At 45.8% G+C, this 21,532-nt stretch overlaps 1 protein-coding gene across 23 annotated transcripts in view; it reads right to left on the reverse strand.

The window, feature by feature from the left end:
* Positions 1-21,532, reverse strand: part of rap1gapa (RAP1 GTPase activating protein a) — a 448,318-nt gene that overhangs the window by 41,969 nt on the left and 384,817 nt on the right. For 20 of the 23 annotated variants that reach the window (XM_059952366.1, XM_059952382.1, XM_059952368.1 and 17 more), the window contains one exon: positions 10,296-10,427. The exons of 2 other annotated variants lie outside the window; for them this stretch is intronic. In XM_059952366.1, the coding sequence (XP_059808349.1) occupies positions 10,296-10,427 (132 nt within the window). Of the gene's footprint in view, positions 1-10,295; positions 10,428-13,770; positions 20,424-21,532 lie in introns of those variants that run through there. One more of the 23 variants, XM_059952384.1, reaches the window with a different exon arrangement.

Here is a 21,532-nt window from a genome sequence, read left to right on the forward strand (position 1 = left end):
ATGCTGCCTGACCTGCTGAGTTCCTCCAGCATTTTGTGTGTGTTGCACAAAGTGAAACACGTGGAGATTTCTCACAATACCACTTATGATGATGAACAAGAATGAAGCTGTGATGTGAAAATAACAGGGCAAAGTATTAAATTCACCCAAAGAAGGGAACGAACCTGGTGTTGGGGGACTGCACACAGGGCGTTTACACTCTGTACCCTGGTTAATGAGAGGGGCTAGAGGAGAATGGCCAGTCTAGTTCAAGCCGACAGTAACTTAAATAACATCAGTGGTGTGCAGGAGAGCATCTCTGAATCCACAACACATCGAAGCTTGATGCGGATGGGCTGGAGCAGCAGAAGACCACGAACATACACTCAGTGGCCATCTCATTAGGTAGAGGAGGAGTGTATATTCAATACAAATCTGACAGAAACGTCTTTAGTCCTTCTTAAAAATTAGATAATAATTTGGATAATAAGAGGCATAGATGAAGTGGAGAACCAGCGACTTTCTCCCAGGGTGGGAACGGCCAATATGAGGGGCATAATTTAAAGGTGATCGGAGGAGAGTATAGGCTGAACATCAGAGTTATTTTTTAAAATCTTGAATGTGGTATTTGATTGGTTAATTGTTGTCATTGATGTTAGTAATTCAGTGGTAGTGAGTATTGTTCTTTGTTCCCTTTCTTTGTTCATTCTTTGTTCTTGTAACACTTATTTAAATGATTGCAACAAGAAGTTTGATGCATCATTCTTGACTTCCGAACCTCAGGATTGCAAAAACACTTAATCCAGGCTGACACTGTCATTGCTTCGTGGTCGCATAGAGATGGTATGAAATCACTCCAGGGAAACGCAAAGGTCTCCACTTGTCATTTGGCAAAAGGCAGAGAGAACTGATTCCGCAGGAGTCCATGAATATCCTGCACTGCACCCACTTGTCAGTATAGCAGAGATATTATAAATTGGTTGCTTCATTATAGGAAGGACATGGAAGCTCCAGAGGAGAGTTACCAGGATGCATGTCTCATGAGGATAGGTTGAGTGAGCTAGGGAGTGTAGGAGGTTGAGAGGTGACTCGATAGAGATGTTACAAGATGATGAGAGGCATTGATAGAGTGGACAGTCAGTGATGTTTCCCCAAGATGGAAATGGCTAATATGAGAGGGTGTAACTTTAAGTGGAATTGTGTAGGGGGAGTCGGAGTAGTTTTATTTTAGCAGAGAAGGTATGCAGAATGCATATCCGGGGTGGTGGTAGAGGCAAATATATCAGGGGCATTTAAGAGACTCTTAGATAGGCACATGGATGACAGAAAAATGGAGGGTTCTGTGGGAGGGAGGGGTTAGATTGCTTAGAGTGGGTTAAAAGGTCAGCACAACATTGTGGGCCGAAGGGCCTGTATGTCCTATTCAGTTACTTTCAGTAGAATCAGAATCAGGTGTGTTATCAGCAATGTATGTCAGTGATAATAAACCTGAATCTGCTCTGTAATAATGATAATGCACCGAAGAGCCAACGGATGATGAGTGGAACTTCACCTTCAGGACTGTTGACACCTTAAAAACAGTGGTGTGTAGGTTCCCCCCAACTTACATTTGGGGAGTAACACACAATTCTTGTCTCAGCTTAAAGCAATGACGATTTATTCCCTTCCCTAGATGCTATTTGACTTGCTGAGTTCCTCCAGCATTTTGTCTGTGTTACTCTGGATTTCTGGCTTTGGCGTGGACGGTCCCAAACACGGCTGCGAAACGAGGAGGGTTGGGCAACCAACCTCATTGCAACCTCCTCTCTTAAAATCCCAGAGCTACAGAAATGCCAACAGAAGCTCCAAAGACTTCATGCCTAGGAGAGGAAGGATACACCAAGAAGATGGGCTACACCAGGAGACAACGTGAAAGACTGGCCCAGCACAGAGGACTCTGGCGAGCTAGTGCTGGCAGCCTATGCCCCAGTAGGGGTGACGGACTTTAGTAAGGAAGTATTTGCTACTGCTTACCTGTTGAGTTATAGATTCATGGAGTCGTAGAAAATTACAGCAAAGAAACAGGCACTTCAGCCTATCTAGTCTATGCTGAACCATTTAAATTGCCTACTCCCATTGACCTGCAATGGGACAATAGTCCTCCATACACTTACCACCCCTCAAGTTCCCCTTAAGTTTTTCACCTTTTACCCTTAACCCATAACCTCTAGTTGTTGTCCCACCCAACCTCAGTTTGCATTTACCCTACCTATACCCCTCATAATTTTGTATTCCTCTATGAAATCTCTCTTCAATCTTCTCTGCTCCTAGGAATAATGTCCAAACCTATTCAATCTTTCCATCTAACTCAGGCCCTCCAGAGCTGACAACATCCTTGTAATTTTTTATGTACTCTTTCAATCTTTCCTGTAGGTGGGTGACCAAAACTGCACACAGTACAACAAATTAGACATCACCAACATCTTATACAACTTCAACATTACATCTTATCTCCTGTACACAGTGCTTTGATTTATGAAGGCCAATGTGCCAACAGCTTTCTTTACAACTCTGTCTACCTGTGACACCACTTTCAATGAATGATGGACCTGTATTCCCAGATCCCTTTGTTCTACCACACTCCTCAGTGCCCTACTGTTCACTGTTGAAGACCTACCCTAGTTGACCCTATTGAATTTCAACATCTCATACTTGTCCGCATTAAATTCCATCTGCCATATTTCAGCCATTTTTTCAGCTGGTCCAAATCCCACTGCAAGACATGATAGCCTTCCTCGCTGTCTACTACACCAATCTTCTTGTCATCACAAATTTGCTGATCCAGATCACTGATATAGATGACAAACAATAAAGTACACAGCACTGATCCCTGTGGCACACTACTAGTCACAGGCCTCCAGTCAGAGAGGCAACCACCTGTGGCTTCTCCAACAAAGCCAATGTCTAATCCAATTTGCTACCTCATCTTGAAGGCCGAGTGACTGAATCCTTGACCAACCTCCCAAGTGGAACCTTGCCAAATGCTTTGCTAAAGTCCATGTAGACAACATCCACTGCCTTGCCTTCATCAACTTTCCTGGCAACGTCCTCAAAAAACTCTATAAGGTTGGTTAGACATGACTTACCACACACAAAGCCATACTGACTATCCCTAATCAGTCCATGTGCATCCAAATACATGTAAATCTGGTCCTTTAGAATACTTTCTAATAACTTTCCCACTATTGATGTCAGATTCACCAACCTATAATTTCCTGGTTAAGAGCCTTTGTTAAAAAGCGGAACGATATTGGCTATCCTCCAATCCTCCGGTAACTCACCTGTTGCTAAGGATGATATAAATATCTCTACTATGGCCCCTGCAATTTGTGCACTTGCCCCCCACAGGGTCCAAGGGAACGCTTGGTTAGGCCCTGGGGATTTATCCATCCTAATTTGCCCCAAGACAGCAAGCCCTTCCTCCTCTGTAATCTGTACAGGGTCCATGACCACACCTGCCTCACTTCTATAGACTCTGTGTCTGTCTTCTGAGTAAATACAGCTGCAAAATATCTATTTAAGATCACCCCCATCTCTAGACCTGTTATCTTTACCTTTTATTCTGACAGACACATATAAGCTTTGTACTCTTAAGACTTTACTTTTGAAGGCCTCACACTTACTAAGTAGATCTTTGCCAGAAAACAGCCTGTCAAGACCCACACTTGCCTGATGCTTTACTGATACAATCAAAACTGGCTCGACTCCAGCTTAGCATCCCAACCTCCAGCTCTTCCAGCATCTGCAGAATCTCTCGTGTCTGCACTTGGGGAGTAATCTGACTGATCTCATCGTTTTGCTCTCAGGCAAGTTTTGAACCATAGAGTTTGATTTTGGAACAGACACTGAGAAATATCTAATTCACAGATGGAACGGCAATTTTCCTCACACGTCGTTCTACTGATTACTCTGAAATGGAGAAATCTGTCCCAATATTTCAGATCTCCCTCCACTGGGGCATTCAGCTGGTGTTGAGGTAACTGGACTTCCCCTGTACAGTACCTCCATCTAATCATGAACCCTGGCAGATTCATGCCTCATGACTTCCCCACGCCTCAGTGGGGAACAACAAAAATAAATGCAAAGGATTATGGAAGGGCACGTGCTATAATGGGTGGCAGAACGAACTTGGGTTGCCTTCTCTGGAGTGCCGTGGGCTGAGGGGAGCTCTGTTGAGGTGTATAAGATTATGAGAAGCATAGATATAGACAAACAGTATCGTTTCCCAGATGGATTGAAAAGGCAGAATGTTGGGACCAGCAGCGAGGGTCGGGTCGCATCGTGCTGAGGCTGAGGCTGTGGGCTTTCTCTGGGCTTCATCTCTAAGGACTGCCTCTCATTCTAAATGCTATTTGCTTACTTTTACTATTTTCACATGTTTTTTTTCTTTCTCTCTGCACGGTGGATGTTCTTTTTATGAGTCCTTTTGGGTTTCTTGTTTTGTGGCTGCCTGAAAGGAGACAAAACTCAAAGCTGTATAATATACTTTCAACTTCAAAATGTCTAATACCAGAGGTCATGCATTTAAGGTAAGAGGGGGTAAGTTGAAAGGAGATGTGAGGGGCAAGTTTTATACACAGAGAATGGTGGGTGCCTGGAATCCACTGCCTGGGGTGGTGGTAGATGCAGAAACATTGGGGACTTTTAAGAGGCGTTTAGATAGTCACATGAACATGAGGAAAAAGAAGAATATGGACATTGTGTAGGCAGAGAAGATTATTTTAGTTGGACATTTGATTACTAACTTAATTGGTTTGCCAAAACACTGTGGGTTGAAGGACCTGTTCCCGTGCTATACTGTTTTATGTTCTATGTTCTGAAGGACCAGTCCTGTTCTGTTGTATGTTTTTAGGTCAAGACTACATGCTTTTAATGTTTTCTCCAGATTGATGTCTCCAGCACAGCTTACTGAGCTCACGCATAGCTGTGACACCCTCATATATTGTCCATCTGGTTTAGAACTTGGGAAGAAATTTCCAACTCTTTCCTTCACAGCGAGAACACAAGAGTGGAAAATCAAAGAAAATGGACCAGCTGGTTCCTGAAGTGTTTACAATTACAACGGCTGTACTTCACATGGCTCTTAAACTAAGCAGTCATTCCTTCACGGAAAGAAGACTGAACCAGCACTACTCCAGTGTCTCCCATTACTTAGCATTCAGCTCTGGATTTTTTTTTCTTTCATTTATTCTGAACTACAACATAAGGCAAAGGAGCAGAATTAGGCCATTCAGCCCATCAAGTCTCCTCCGCCATTCCATCATGGCTGATCCATTTTCCCTCTCGAACCCATTCTCTCCGTAACCTTTGACACCTTGACTGATAAAGAAATTACTAAACTCAACTTTAAGTGTACCCAATGACTTACCCTCCACAGCTGTCTGTGGCAATGAATTCCACAGATTCACCACCGTCTAGCTAAAAAAGTTCCTTCTCATCTCTGTTCTAAATGACATCTTCCTATTCTAATGCTGTGCCTTCTGGTCCTAGACTTCTTCACTAAAGGAAACATCCTGCCCACATCGAATCAATCTAGGCCTTTCAATATTTGGAAGGTTTCAAAGTGATTTCCCGCTCATTCTTCAAAACTCCAGCGAGTACGGGCCCAGAGCCCCCTTATGCATTAACCCTTTGATTTCCTTGTGAGGTAGGGAACTGTAGGAGAATTTGTCAAATTGTCTCCTTATTGGACTGGTCAAAATCCATAGTCTGAGAGGGAAGAGGACACATTGTCAATATATCACATTGTGAGGGGCTGGGGGGTTGTTGAGCAGATGGTGTAAGGGGATGGATGAAAGCAGATGGAGCCAGGTAGAGAGGGAGAAGAAGGGAGAGGTGGACAAAGCTAGAAGACAACATGGTGGATACAGCAGTGTAACGCTGAGGTTTTATAAGGCATTGGTCAAATAACATTTGGAGTTTTCTGAAAATCTTTGAGTTCCCTATCGAAGAAAGGAGGCTCTGGCACTGGAAAGGTTCTGGAGGAAGCTCATGAGAGTTCCCAGGAATGAAAGGGTTAATGTATGTGGAGTGTTTGATAGCTCTGGGCCTGTACTCGCTGGAGTTTAGAAGAATGAGGGGATCTCATTGAAACGGACCTAATATTGAAAAGCCTAGATAGGCTGGGCGTGGAGAGGATGTTCCCTGTAGTGGGGCAGTATTGGACCAAAGGGCACTGCCTTAGAATAGAGGGACAACCTTTTAGAATGGAGATGAAGAGGGATTTCTTTAGCCAGAGGGTAGCGAATTTGCAGAATTCATTGGCACAGACAGCTGCAGAGGCCAAGACATTGGGTGTATTTATAGCAGAGGTTGGTCGTCATCATCATTATGTTCCAAGTCATATGACATCATCATTATGTGTCAAATCTTATAACGTGGGCAATCACGGTCTTTCCATGACCATGATTGTTCTTGGTAAATTTTTCCACAGAAGTGGTTTGCCATTGCCTTCTTCTGAGCAGTGTCTTTACAAGACCAGTGACCCCAGCCATTATCAATACTCTTCAGGGATTGCCTGCCTGGTGTCAGTGGTTGCATAACCACTTGTGATATGCACCAGCTGCTCATACAAACATCCACCACCTGCTCCCATGACTCTTACTGGGGGGCTAAGCAGGTGCTACATCTTGCCCAAGGGTGACCTGCAGGGTAGCAAAGGGAAGGAGCTCCTTTGGTAGAGACGTGTCTCCACCCCACCACCCGTGGAGTTTCAATAGGTTCCTGATTAGTTAGGGCATCAAAGGTTATGGGGAGAAGGCAGGAGAATGGGGTTCAGAGGGATAGTTAATTAGCCATGATAGAATGGCAGAGCAGACTTGCTGGGCCAAATGGTCTAGTTATTTCTATGTCTTATGGTCTAACACTTGGGGAGGGGTTGAATTACCTGACAATGGAACACTCACGGTTCAGACCAAGGGTAAGATGAGATGACAAATGCCTCTCTGTAGTCATGAAGAAGGCAGGGAACAGGTTGCAGTGGGAGTGAGAAAGAGAATGAAATGGCACATATTGCAAGTTTGAGGTGGCCATCCTTTACAGAGTAGGGCTGCTTCTGGACGAGGTCACATCATAACCACTGGATGAGGTAGACCAGGTAGGAAGAGGTGCAGGTGAAACTGTGCCTCACCTGGAAGGGCTATCAGCCTGTCCTCTGGATTATAGGGATGGTTTTTCCCAATCTTTTTGGCAACCACACCTCCTCATGAAATTAGACGCATGTCCTTTCTTTCCATTCATGCTGTCTTCCTGTCAACAGCAATCAATCACAAACAGAAGAGATTCTGCAGATGCTGGAAGTCCAGAGCAACACACTCAAAATACTGGAGAAATACAACAGGTCAGGCAGCATCTATGGAGGGAAATAAATTGTCAAGGTTTGGGCCAAGACTCTTCATCAGGACTGGAAAAGAAGGGGTAAGAAGCCAGAATAAGAAGGTGGGGAAGGAGGACAAGCTAGAAGGTGATAGGGAAAGCCAGGTGAACCAATCACTCAGCAGTGTTTTGTCTCCAAACATCCCAGACCAAGATCACTTCCTAAAGCACTACAACTCGCCAACCGTCAAGATCCTGAATTCACATGTTCAAGGAATTTTGCAAAACACACACCTCTCCCCAGGAATCTTGCAGAACAGACCAACAATGTGGTGGAGAATGAATAGTTCACCTGGAGCAAGAGGAACCAAGGTGAATGTGGCAGTACAGCAGGATTTCAAACCGTAAACACGAGATTTCTGTAGATCCAGAGCAACACACACACACAAAATGCTGGAGGAACTCAGCAGGTCCAGCAGCATCTGTGGAGTGGAATAAATCTCCAGGATAGCTGACCATTTAGGAGGGTCTCTCCTCTCCTTCTGTGTCCTCGCAGAGTAGTAAGCAGTTCCTCAAGAGTAGCCCCATCTTGCATTGGATACCTAGCCTGCTAAGTGAGTTAAGCAGACAGCAATAATTAGGTAACTCCACCATGGGCAGTCCCAAGCCGACAGAGAAAGGAGGAGGGTTGGGCATGTGGCTAGCAACCTCATCCTACCGAAACCTAGCTAGAGAACCAGCCTCATCCCTGGGAGAGGAAGGATTCACCAAGAAGATGGACTACACCTGGAGACAACAAGGAAGACTGGCCCAGGACAGAGGACTCTGGCGAGCTGCTGTTCATGGGCTATGCCTATAGTAGGGGTGATGGGCTTAACCCAACTCACTAATTACTGGGTATGAAGCAACAATACCTACAATTTGTTCTTGTGTCTCCACAACCCAATATGAAATGCAGAAGATTTTCAGTAAAGAGCTAAGCTCTTTATAAAGGCCTAGAAATATACAGGTCCACACTGACCGAGATGTCCCATTTGACAGGTTTGCCTTATAACCTTCTAACCTGTTACAATCCGTGTAATTGCCCAACTGTCTTTTTAAATTTGTTATTGTACCTGCCTCAACAACTTTGTCTGGGAGATCGTTCCACATACATAAGGCATGGGCAATCATAGAATTTGACCATGATTGTTCTTGGCAAATTTTTCTGCAGAAGTGGTTTGCCACTGCTTTCTAGGCAGTGCTTTTATAAGAAGGGTGATATACATCACACTTTGTAGAAAGTTGTTGCCCCTCAGGTTCCAATTAATTTTTTCCCTCTCAACTTAAAGCTGTCCTCTGGTTCTTGGTTCCCCAAAGCCCTAGGGGTGGACAGAGGAGAAATGAGTGCATTCACTCTACCTACGCCCCTCATAATTTTCTACACCTCTCTCAGTCTCCTAATCTCAAAGAAATGAAGTCCTAGTCTGTCTATTGTCTCCCTATAATGTCTTTATAAATCTACCTCACTACTTCCTTTATTTCTGTTTTTGCACTACTTAGTTAACTGTTTAATATATTGATACTTACTGTAATTCACAGTCTTTTTTTGATTGCATTGTACTGCTGCCACAAAATCAACAAATTTCACAGCATATGCTGGTGATATAAAATCTGATTCTGAAATCTTATCTCCACTCTTCCCAGCTTAATAACATTATTGTAATGCAGGGCGTGCAAAACTGAATGCACTACTCCAAGCTCAGCTTCAGCAGTGTCCTGTATAACCGCACCGTAACCTCCCAACTCTGATACCCAGTACAGTATCCTGAACGATGTAGGCTAGAATATTGAAACACTTCTACAAGACCCTGGCTTCTGTGACTCCACACTCAGTGAAGCATGCAAGTCCTTTCTGTACTGCCGAGGGTCCCACCATCCACTGTGGAAGTCCCACCCAGATTTAACTTAACAAATACAGGAATATTCAGAAGAAATTAGTTACCATTTTTCATCCTAAGTGTACACTTATTGTATAAAGATGGATGGTTTGATAGATTCCTGTTGACATTGCAAGACTCAGTGTTTACTATATAATTGTATGAAATCAATACATTGGTAGAAAAAACCTCCCAGTTTCAGAATTGGCATCAATAATGTTGTTGCTGAGGAAGTATTAACTGCTTTATGAAATCATAAATGATTTTCATTTCAAACTTGTACAGGATTAGTGAATTATTCATTTAGAGTTACAGCGCACTACGGGCCTTTCTGGCCCAACGAGCCGTGCACCCAGCAACCCACCGATTCAACCTGAGCCTAATCAAGGGACAATTTGCAGTGACCACTGGAGAAGCCGGAGCACCCAGAGGCAACATGTGCACTCACGCACAGACTCCTTACAGACGGTGCTGGAACTGAACATGGAAATCCGGGACGCCCTGAGCTGTAAAAGTGTTGAGCCAAACGCTACGCTACCGTGGCACCCTCCGATACTTTCCAAGCCTCTTGCCTCTTTACACCGAAGCACGCAATACTGTGTGGTGTGGCTAATTGGTTCATGAGAGGTTCTGCTTCAACACGTGTCGCTGGCTTGAATGTGTCTCTGACTCGGTAAAGGATTAAAGAACAATTAAAGTGTGGGATAGGACCTTTGGCCCTTCGAGCCACGCCACCCAGCAACTCTGATATAACCTTCACAGGACCATTAACCTACCTGGTACGTCTCTGGAATGTGGGAGGAAACCAGAGGCACTGGAGAAAACCCACACATTGCCTTGGGGGGGTGGGGAGGGACGTACAGAGACTCCTTAGAGAGGATGCTGGGATCGAACTCTGACCTCTGACGCCCCGAGCTGTAGTAGCGTTGTGCTAACCACCGTGCTACCATGGCACCCCAAGGTTCACAGATGTGAGCTTTCAAAGCTGTTGATTTCGGTACTTGTGCCTTTCGATGTCTCTGTCTGATAGGGGCTGATACTTACAATGCCAGGGGCTCTGATGGTTTCTCCTGCGGTCTGGGTAAGACTGGCACTGTGACTCGAGGAGACAGTGTTCTGTTTCTTAATGCTGAGACCCATGGCATCCATCGACTGGCTTCGACTTCTAATCACCCGCTGAATAAAAAAGGTTTAATCAGTCACGTGTCTGGTTTTGTGGAATTAAGTTAAAGCGGGTATCAGCAGTCAGAGAACAAGCAACCCATTTAGAGTCAAACAGGCCCTTCAGCCCAACTGGTCAATGCCAACCAATGTCCATCTCATTAAAGTCCCATTTGCCCACGTTTCACCAATTTCCATAAAACCATAAGACACACGAGCAGAATTAGGCCATTTGCCCCACCAAATGGGCTCCAGCATTCCACCATGGCTGATTTACTTTCCCTCTCAACCTCATTCTCCTGTCTTCTCCCCGCTACCTTTGACACCCTGACTAATCAACCTCTGCTTTAAATACTCTCAATGACTTGGCCTCCACAGCCCTCTGTAGCAATGAATTCCACAGATTCACCACCCTCCGGCTAAAGAAATACCTCTTCATCTCTGTTCTAAATGGATGTCCTTGTATTGTGAGACTGGATTCTCTTGAAGTCCTTTCCAATCTATGGACCTATCTGATTTTTTTTTTAAGAAGTTATTATTGGACCTGCACTTCCTCTAGCAGTTAATTCCTGTCTGATGAAAACTATTGTCCTTCAGACCTCCTTAATTCTTCTAACCTACGCCCTGTGGTTCAAGACTCCCCTCCCCCCCACACTGGGAGTAAGACCTCTCATAATGTTATGCACTTCTATAAGATCAGTCTTCTGTGCTCCAAGGAATAAAGATTTAGCTTGTCTGACCTCTCCCTATAACCCTGTCCCTTGAATCCAGGCAACATCCTTCTAAATCTTTCCTGTTTAGTAATATCTTTCCTATAATGGGACAACCAAAACCTACAACATACTCAAGGTGTGGTCCCACCAGTATCTTGTACAATTCCAAACTCAGTGCCCTGACTGATGGCCAGTGCAGCCAAAAGCTTTCTGTCCCTGTCGACCTGTGACTCCACTTTGATCAAACAATATACTTATTGTACAAGGTCCCTCTGTACATTAGCACACCCCAGGATGCCATGGAAGTCCTTCCTTGACTTGACTTTCCAAAATGCAACACTTTGCTCTTAAATCTGAATTAAACACTTAGCCCATAAGACACAGGAGCCGAATGAGGCCAGTTGGCCCATCAAGTCTGCTCTGCCCATCAAATCACGGTTGACTTATTATCCCTCTCAACCCCATTCTAATGCCTTCTCCTCATACCCTTTGACACCCTGACAAATCAAGGACACATCAAACTTTGCTTTAAATATACACAATAACTTGGCCTCCACAGCCATCTGTAGCAAGGAATTCTACAGATTCACCACCCCGTCTAAAGAAATTCTTCCTCGTCTTTGTTGTAACTGGACATTCTGAGGTTGTGTCCCCTTTATTATTCCTCAATCTGTTTATCCAGCTGATCAAAATCCTACTTTAATTCTAATAATTATCCTCAGAGTCTACATATCACTAATTTTAACATCACCTAGTTAACCTCTCGATCTGCTCCCATCTGAATGACTCTTTTTAAACTGGCTGGCTGATCGGTCCGAGACAGTGATACATCAGGCGTTGTCACAGGAAAGCAGCAGCCAGCACTAAGGATCCCCACCACCCAGGCCACAAATTATGGACTCACTTTTAAGGACTCTACAACTTAATATTTATTGTTTAATTATTATTATTATTATTATTATATTTTTACTTATCCTCAGCTTCAGCTGGCACCACCATCGGTCGTAATATAATTTGTAGGACTCTGTAGCATTCATGGAATCAGGGTCTTGGACTTTTATTTCTGTGACTATTTTACTGATATACTGTATGTGCTTGCCTTCTCATATGTGCTGTTTGTGCCCTGTGCCATGTGAGACTGTTGGTACTGCATGTGGCACCTTGGCACCAGAGTGATGTTGTTTTGTTTGACTGTATTCATGAGCAATTAAACTTGAATTGAATTTAAGTTCCTTTGGTGAGATTCTGAGCATATTTTATCAGCAAAATCTCTCCCCTAAAATCCCCTGGATCAACAGAAAGACAGGAAAGGGATTTAGAAAGAGAAAGTACAGTTTAATCGGGAGAGGTGAGGGATTGTGGGGAGAGGAGCAGTTAAGGTGAGGGAAAACATTGGTGTTTACTGAGCAGTGAAAAGGAACAGAGTGCTTAAGGGGGCACACAGGACAGTTTGCTTTATGGGAGAAAACGGTACACAAGAACAGGCATTCGTGTTGGAACGGCATCAGACTCTGATTGCACTGCTACAACGTAGCATTCTGGTCACTAGGAAGGACCCCATGGCACTGGAGTGAGTGCAGTGAAGGTTTACAGAGCTGGACAGTTGTAGCCAGGAGAGGATCATCCACCTCAGAGACCAGGCTGGGACTGTCCACCTCAGAGACCAGGCCGGGACTGTCCACCTCAGAGACCAGGCCGGGACTGTCCACCTCAGAGACCAGGCTGGGACTGTCCACCTCAGAGACCAGGCCGGGACTGTCCACCTCAGAGACCAGGCCGGGACTGTCCACCTCAGAAACCAGGCTGGGACTGTCCACCTCAGAGACCCGTCCACCTCAGAGACCAGGCCGGGACTGTCCACCTTAGAAACCAGGCCGGGACTGTCCACCTCAGAGACCAGGCCGGGACTGTCCACCTCAGAGACCAGGCTGGGACTGTCCACCTTAGAGACCAGGCCGGGACTGTCCACCTCAGAGACCAGGCCGGGACTGTCCACCTCAGAGACCAGGCCGGGACTGTCCACCTCAGAGACCAGGCTGGGACTGTCCACCTTAGAGACCAGGCTGGGACTGTCCACCTCAGAGACCAGGCTGGGACTGTCCACCTCAGAGACCAGGCTGGGACTGTCCACCTCAGAGACCAGGCTGGGACTGTCCACCTCAGAGACCAGGCTGGGACTGTCCACCTTAGAGACCAGGCCGGGACTGTCCACCTTAGAGACCAGGCTGGGACTGTCCACCTTAGAGACCAGGCTGGGACTGTCCACCTTAGAGACCAGGCTGGGACTGTCCACCTCAGAGACCAGGCCGGGACTGTCCACCTTAGAGACCAGGCCGGGACTGTCCACCTTAGAGACCAGGCTGGAACTGTCCACCTCAGAGACCAGGCCGGGACTGTCCACCTTAGAGACCAGGCTGGAACTGTCCACCTTAGAGACCAGGCTGGAACTGTCCACCTCAGAGACCAGGCCGGGACTGTCCACCTCAGAGACCAGGCCGGGACTGTCCACCTCAGAGACCAGGCTGGGACTGTCCACCTCAGAGACCAGGCCGGGACTGTCCACCTCAGAGACCAGGCCGGGACTGTCCACCTCAGAGACCAGGCTGGGACTGTCCACCTCAGAGACCAGGCCGGGACTGTCCACCTCAGAGACCAGGCCGGGACTGTCCACCTCAGAGACCAGGCCGGGACTGTCCACCTCAGAGACCAGGCTGGGACTGTCCACCTCAGAGACCAGGCCGGGACTGTCCACCTCAGAGACCAGGCTGGGACTGTCCACCTCAGAGACCAGGCTGGGACTGTCCACAGTCAAGGCCTAGGGCTGCTTAACCGATGTATCTTTAGAGGCTGAGACTGCATCAACAGAAATTCGATCTTCTTAGCAGAGAGATCAGTTACCAGGGACATCGGTTTAAGGCCGTGCTTGATTGGAGGGAAGTTGGTCAGCTGGCTGAACCCACTGACTAAAACCACCCTCACATTCTTTCCAGAGCACCTGGTGAAGCAGTGGAAGTACGGTTAGCGATCGACAGGATCAATGTACCCAGAGCTGAGAAACAGGACTAATCCAGATTAATGTGACTGATCTGAATCACTTCTCTGGGTCAGCCTGGACGTGACAGTGGAGCAGATAGCTTCCATTTGCTTCACTGCAATGGGTACTATTGGGTACATATACCACTTCAGCAATACAACTGCAAAGATTTTTCGTTCTTCATTCTCCTAGAGTGGTACAGCATTGAAAGAGGCCCTCTAGTGCAGGAGATCCATGCTGTCCACTAACCACCCATCTACAGTAATCTTCTTTTATTCCTTTTCTAAAATTCTTCTGCATTCCCTAATACCCCCAAAGATTCTACCCCTCACCCTTACTCTAGGGACAATTTACTGTGGCCTGCTTCCTCACCAACGTACACGCCTTTATTCATTAGGAGCCCGACGAGATTTGGAACATCACCAAAGACTCTTACAAATTCTAGAGGAGTACTGTGGAGAGCATTCTAAGTGGTTGCATCGCTGCATGTTACGGAGGGGCCACTGCACAGGATCAGAAAAGGCTGCAGAAAGCTACGAGCTCAGCCTGCTCCATCGTGGGCACAGTGACGAGCACATCTTCAAAAGGCAGTGCCTCAGAAAGGAGGCAACCTTTACTAAAGACCCCCATCACTAAGATTTGCCCTCTTCTCATTGTAACCATCAAGGCAGAGGCACAGGAACCTGAAGACACACACTCATCATTTTAGGAACAGCTTTTTCCCCTCTGCCATCAGATTTCTGAGAGAACAACAAACCTATGAACAGTCCCTCAATATTGTTTTTCTTTTTTTTTGCTCTCTTCTTGCACTACTTACTTAATTTAATTTTGAAAATATATTTCTTATTGAAATGCATAGTTTGTTTATCATTATGTATTACAATGTAGTACTGCAGAGAAACAGTAAATTTCACAACATATGCCAGAGAAGTTAAGCCCGATTTTGATTCTGGATGTGGAAGATCCCTACAGCCTCAGGGAGAACAGACACAGACAACAGCGGAGGCCAGGATCGAACCCATGTTGCCTGAGTTGTGGGGCAGCAGCTCTACCCACTGTGCAACTTGCCTCCACGGGGAGCAGGTTGGGTTTCAGCCATAACATGTTTACCCAGGAGGAATGTAGGGAGCTTTTCATTAGCTCAACCTCTTGGCCTCTACACATTTCCTACTTCCTTTCATCTATGTGTCAAATAGTGAATTCAAGTTCAATGCACTTCATTATCAAGGTGGTATGTGTTTGTTTACTTGTTCTTGCTCTGCCCCCTATAATGCTCAGTGTTCTTATATCCGACACATTATCTATCACCCCCGGACATTCCTCGGAAAGGCAACTGTGTATTAAAGGCTTCACTAACCTCTTGAACTAACGAGTGTTTATGAACAAGTTCACATCTCAGTGAGGTGTACCAAGAATAATCAAAGAGTCTCATTGAAACCAATCGCTATTTCACCAGCAGGTTAGCGTTCTCTTTTCATCTCTCTGGACATGGTCAGCAGGCTTTCGTGAGTTCTCTCCTTTTCTCTTTAACCTTTGCCAATTTTGCAGAGATTTCTCAAACAGTCAAAGATCTGAAAGCACTGAATTGCAGCTGAAAACTGGCACTGGCATTTTAAAGTGCCCTTTCGCTGCTGATCAGTGTCATGACATATGATGTGGGCGATCATGGCCATGATTGCTCTTGGCCAATATTTCCACAGAAGTGGTTTGTCATTGCCTCGTTCTGGGCAGTGTCTTTACAAGGTGGGTGACCCCAGCCATTATCAATACTCTTCAGAGATTGTCCGCCTGGTGTCAGTGGTCCCATAACCAGGATTTGTGATCTGCACCGGCTGCTCATACGACCATCCACCACCTGCCCCCATGGCTTCACGTGACCCTGAATGGGGGCTAAGCAGGCGCTATACCTTGCCCAAGGGTGACCTGCAGGCTAACGGAGGGAAGGAGTGCCTTACACCTCCTTTGTAGAGATATATCTCTACTCTGCCTCCCAAACTAATCAAAAAATTCCAATTCATTAATTTCTTGAGCTGTGGGTGGGACTGCCAAAGCTGATATTCATTACTAATCTCTAATTACTGTTGAATATAAAACATAGGACATTGAAAAATGCAGCATAGTACAGGCCCTTCAGCCCACAATGCTGTGCTGACCTTTTAACCTACTCCAAGATCAATCCACATACCCTCCTTTTTACTATCATCCGTGTGTCTACTCTATCTACGAGTCTCTTAAATGTCCCTAATGTATCTGTCTCTATCAGCACGCCAGGCAGTGTGGTCCTTAAACCTACCACTCTCTGTATATAAACACCTATTTCTGACATTCCCCCCCCCCTATAGATTTCTCTGATCACTTTAAAATTATGCTAACTTGATCAGGCATTTCCACCCTGGGACAAGTCTCTGACTGTCCACTCCATCTATGTCTCTTATCATCTTGCACACCTCTATCGAGTGACCTCTTTGCTCTGAAGAGAAAAGCCCCAGCTCGCTCAACGTGTCCTTATAAGACGTGCTCTCTAATCTAGGGAACATCCTGGTAACCCTCTGCACCCTCTCTAAAGCCTCCACACGGTAGGAAGTGGTGGGTAACATTTCTGAGTTATCGGTGTGTTGGAAGTGTCACACACTGTATGTGGGGTTACAGGACTAATTTCCAAGTCATTGAACAGAGAACACGACAGGCCCTTCAGAACACAGCAGTTTGTCAACCTTTTAACCTACTCTAAGGTCAATGTAACACTTCTCTCTCACATAGCCCTCATCAATGTACCATCTCAGAGTTTCTTAAGAGCTCTTAATGTACATATCTACCTCTACCACCATCCCGGCAGGATGTTCTACATACCCCCACTCTCCTACCTCTGATATCCCCCCCCAACCTTCCTCCAATCACCTTAAAACGATGCCCCCTTGGACTAGCCATTTCCGCCCTGGGAAAACGTCAGGATGGCGGGGAACGGACAGGAGGTGGTGTTCTGTGCAATGTTGTCAGTATGACCAAGGTAAGTAACAATGATGTGTTTTGAGGGTGATATACTCTGCAATGATGAAGGAACGACAAATGTGGAGTTAAACAGTTGCCTTTGCCTGGATGGTGTCAAATCCCCTCAGAGTTTTTGAGACGCTTTCATTCCAAGCAAGTGGAGGGTGTTCTGTTACAATCCTGACGTCAGCTTTGTAGATGTTGGAAAATCTTTGGGGTGCCAGGAGGTTGTTTATTTATTTAGCAATTTGGTGCAGATCAATGACCAATTAACATACTAACCAGTACGGCTTTGGACTGTGGAAGGAAACTGGAGCACCCGGAGGAAAACCCTGTGTATTATGGGAAAACATACAAACTCCTTACAGACAGTGTCAGAATTGAACTCTGACTCCCCGAGCTGTAATATTACAGTTATTCGCTCCTCCACCGTAGCACCCCGATTGATCCACATCCTTAGACCTGCTCTAATAGCCACAGTAGATTTCCCAGAGTCATACAGCTTGGAAACAAGCCCTTTGACCCATCTCATCCATGTTGCCCAGCAAGCTTGTTGTATCTGCCCAAGTTTGGCCCGAAGCCCTCTAAACCTCTCCTACCCATGTACTTAAAGAGATGGCTTTTAAATATTGCTAATGTGTCCACTTCAATCAGTCTTTCTGGAAGCTCATTCCAAATACACAGCACTCTCCGTGTGAAGAAGCTTCCCCGATGTATCTTTTAATCTCTTGCCTCTGATCTGAAACCTCTTGTTTTAGCACTTCCTCCCTGGGAAAAAGACTATGTCCTTACATCCAGTCCATGCACGTTACCAACTTATATACCTCTATCAGGCAACCCGCAACCTCCTAATAAATGAAATAGGAGTGGACAAAATATTGAGGCCCCCGTTGGTCGGGGCAACCATGGATGTTGGGTCCCAGCTGTTTACATAATACACAAGCCAGGTCAGTATAATATGGAGAGAGAGGCTGTGGGATGTCAAAGCGTTGGGATGAACAGTGTTTTTTTTCATGAAGTCTATATCATAGAATGGATGTAGAGTGTCTAGCACCAGAGGGCACAGCCTTAGATGGAGGGGCATCCTTTTAGAATGGAGATAAGGAGGAATTTCTTTAGCTAGAGAGTGGTGAATCTGTGGAATTCTTTGCCAAGTCTCTAAGTATATTTAAGGCAGAGGTTGATAGATTCTTGATCGGTCAGGGCATTAACAGATACATGGCGGGGGAAGGCAGATTGGGGCCGTGAGGAAAATTGGATCAGCCATGATGAAATGGCAGAGCAGACTCGATGGCCCAAATGGCCTAATTCTGCTCCCGTATCTAATGGACTTATGGTTTCTTTGGGTGCTTTGCATGGTGGGTGGTGGGGGCTGAGGCAGATGGGGGAGGTAATGCTTTGCTGCTGTTTGTGTGTGGGGAGGAGGGCTTGGGGTTCTAAAGTGTTTTGGTCATTTATCCGTAGGGGTTTTTCTTTTGTTTTGTGGATGTGAAGCGTAAGAACTTCAGGTTTCATACTGTCTCTGTTCCCGGATACTAAATTGAATCATTGAACCATTGAAGCTGTGACCCACGCACCGGGCTGCCCTCTCCACACAGCTGATGAATCCAAGGGGACGGCAGAGATCGATACAGTTTGGCACCAGCAGTGTCGCAGGACTTGCCAGTCAGTGTGGAACTCGACCTAGATCTGCCCTAGGGATTCCAGCTCTGCATTTTCCCACAGGGTTTACTCCTGAAGCCTTCCCCATGAGTGGGGAGGTCTGAAATCAGAGTTTTCATTTTCCGAGATGAAATGATGAGACCCATCTGCTGGGAGTAGACAAAACAACCCGCAGTATTACAAGAACTTTATCACTGTGTAGCACAGTCCCTCTGCAGTAGATTAGGGCAGAGACCCTGGCAGCAGGATCTCTCATCTCTGAAGGCAGCTGTTGCAGATCTGATAACATCAACTCTACACAAAGATGCTTTGACAAACAGCTTCTGTTGACCCCTGGGATTTTTCTGTAAAACTTTTAGATTTGATCTGGAGCTCAGGGTTGAAATCTCCGAACAGTGTAGATCTGAAGTGATGGGTAACTTCTCTTGGCTACACCCTTTCCCAGACTGGGACAGCAGTTTGTGCAACGCTTTACTTATTTGTTGATACCTTGTGGACCAGACCCTCCCAGCCCTTCGAGCTGTGCCACAAGCAACTCCCAGTTTAGTCCGAGCCAAGTCACAGGAGAATTTACGACCCATTAGCCTACTGACTGGTATGTCTTTGGCCTGTGTGAGGAAGCTGGAGCATCCGGAGGAAACCCGCACGATCACGGGGAGAACGTACAGAGGATGCTGGAATTGAACTCCGACCTCTGATGCCCCGAGCTGTAATAGTGTCGGGTTAAGTGCTATGTTACCATGGTGCTACAATGCCAGCCGTCACTGATCGAGGTTCAATTCCTGCTGCTGTCTGTAAGGAGTTTGCACGTTCTCCCCGTGACTGGGTGGGCTTCCTCGGAGTGCTTCAGTCTTCTCCCAAACTCCAAAGACGGACAGGTCAGGGTTAGGAAGTCGTGGACATGCTATGCTGGTGCCAGAAGCATGGCAGCACTTGTGGGCTGCCCCCAGCACATCCTTAGACTGTGTTGGTTGCTAATGCAAACGACACATTTCACTGTGTGCCTTGATGCACGAATGGCCAATAAAGCTCAGCCTTAAATCTTTAAAACCACAGTGCAGGCTCTCACGGGAGAGTCGGGTGCGGCACACAAGGAAGGCCAGACATACATAAGGGTGGTGAGGACAGACACACGCGTTAGATCAACCAAGTTACCAAGGCAATGAGCTGTGTGCGAGAGATGAGACTGATGTAGACTCGGTAAGGGTACAAGTGAAGTCAGACTAGTCCATACATGATGCTTTCTTACAGCTATACACATACTAACCCTTCACCAGGACAATCCTGATGAAGAAATTCACAAATATTCTCGCTTAAAAACGTGGGAAATAAGAGCTGGTACATGGGACACTACAGCAGAGTCCAGGCCCTTCAGCCCACAATGCTGTGCTGCCTTTTAACCTACTCCAAGATCAATCCAACCCTTCCCTTCCACACAGTCAACCAGCTTTCTAAATCCATTCTAGAGTATCTTCTGATCCTCATCAGGACTCTCGGCCCGAAACATCGATGCTTATTCATTTCCCTTCACAGATGCTGCCTGATCTGCTGAGTTCCTCCAGCATTTTGTGTGTGCTGTCATTCATGTTGAGTATCTTTTGCCTGAGTCTGTGACTGAAACAGAGAGAAGGTGTAATGTAGCAGTCATCTGCAGTTGGGTGTAGTTCAAGTTCAAATATATTGTCATTCAACCAGACACAGGAACACAGCCAAACAAAACGGCGTATCTCTGGGTTACACAGAACACAGAGCTGACAGTCACACTCAACACAAGCACATAGAGTGACACACAACATAACATACAGTCACACTCAGCACAAGCACATAGAGTGACACACAACATAACATACAGTCACACTCAGCACAAGCATAGAGTGACACACAACATAACATACAGTCACACTCAGCACAAGCATAGAGTGACACACAACATAACATACAGTCACACTCAGCACAAGCATAGAGTGACACACAACATAACATACAGTCACACTCAGCAAAAGCACATAGAGTGACACACAACATAACATACAGTCACACTCAGCACAAGCGCATAGAGTGACACACAACATAACATACAGTCACACTCAGCACAAGCACATAGAGTGACACACAACATAACATACAGTCACACTCAGCACAAGCACATAGAGTGACATACAATGTAACATACAGTCACACTCAGCACAAGCACATATAGTGACACACAATGTAACATACAGTCACACTCAGCACAAGCACATAGACTGACATACAATGTAACATACAGTCACACTCAGCACAAGCATAGAGTGACACACAATGTAACATACAGTCACACTCAGCACAAGCATATATAGTGACACACAATGTAACATACAGTCACACTCAGCACAAGCACATAGAGTGACATACAATGAAACATACAGTCACACTCAGCAAAGCATAGAGTGACACACAATGTAACATACAGTCACACTCAGCACAAGCACAGAGCGACATACAATGTAACATACAGTCACACTCAGCACAAGCACAGAGTGACATACAACGTAACACACAGTCACACTCAGCACAAGCACATAGAGTGACACACAACGTAACATACAGTCACACTCAGCACAAGCACAGAGTGACACACAACATAACATACAGTCACACTCAGCACAAGCACATAGAGTGACATACAATGTAACATAGTCACACTCAGCACAAGCACAGTGTGACACATAACATAACAGTTA

This window comes from Hypanus sabinus, chromosome 27 (genome assembly GCF_030144855.1).
Source record: "Hypanus sabinus isolate sHypSab1 chromosome 27, sHypSab1.hap1, whole genome shotgun sequence".
NCBI classification, from domain to species: Eukaryota; Metazoa; Chordata; class Chondrichthyes; order Myliobatiformes; family Dasyatidae; genus Hypanus; species Hypanus sabinus.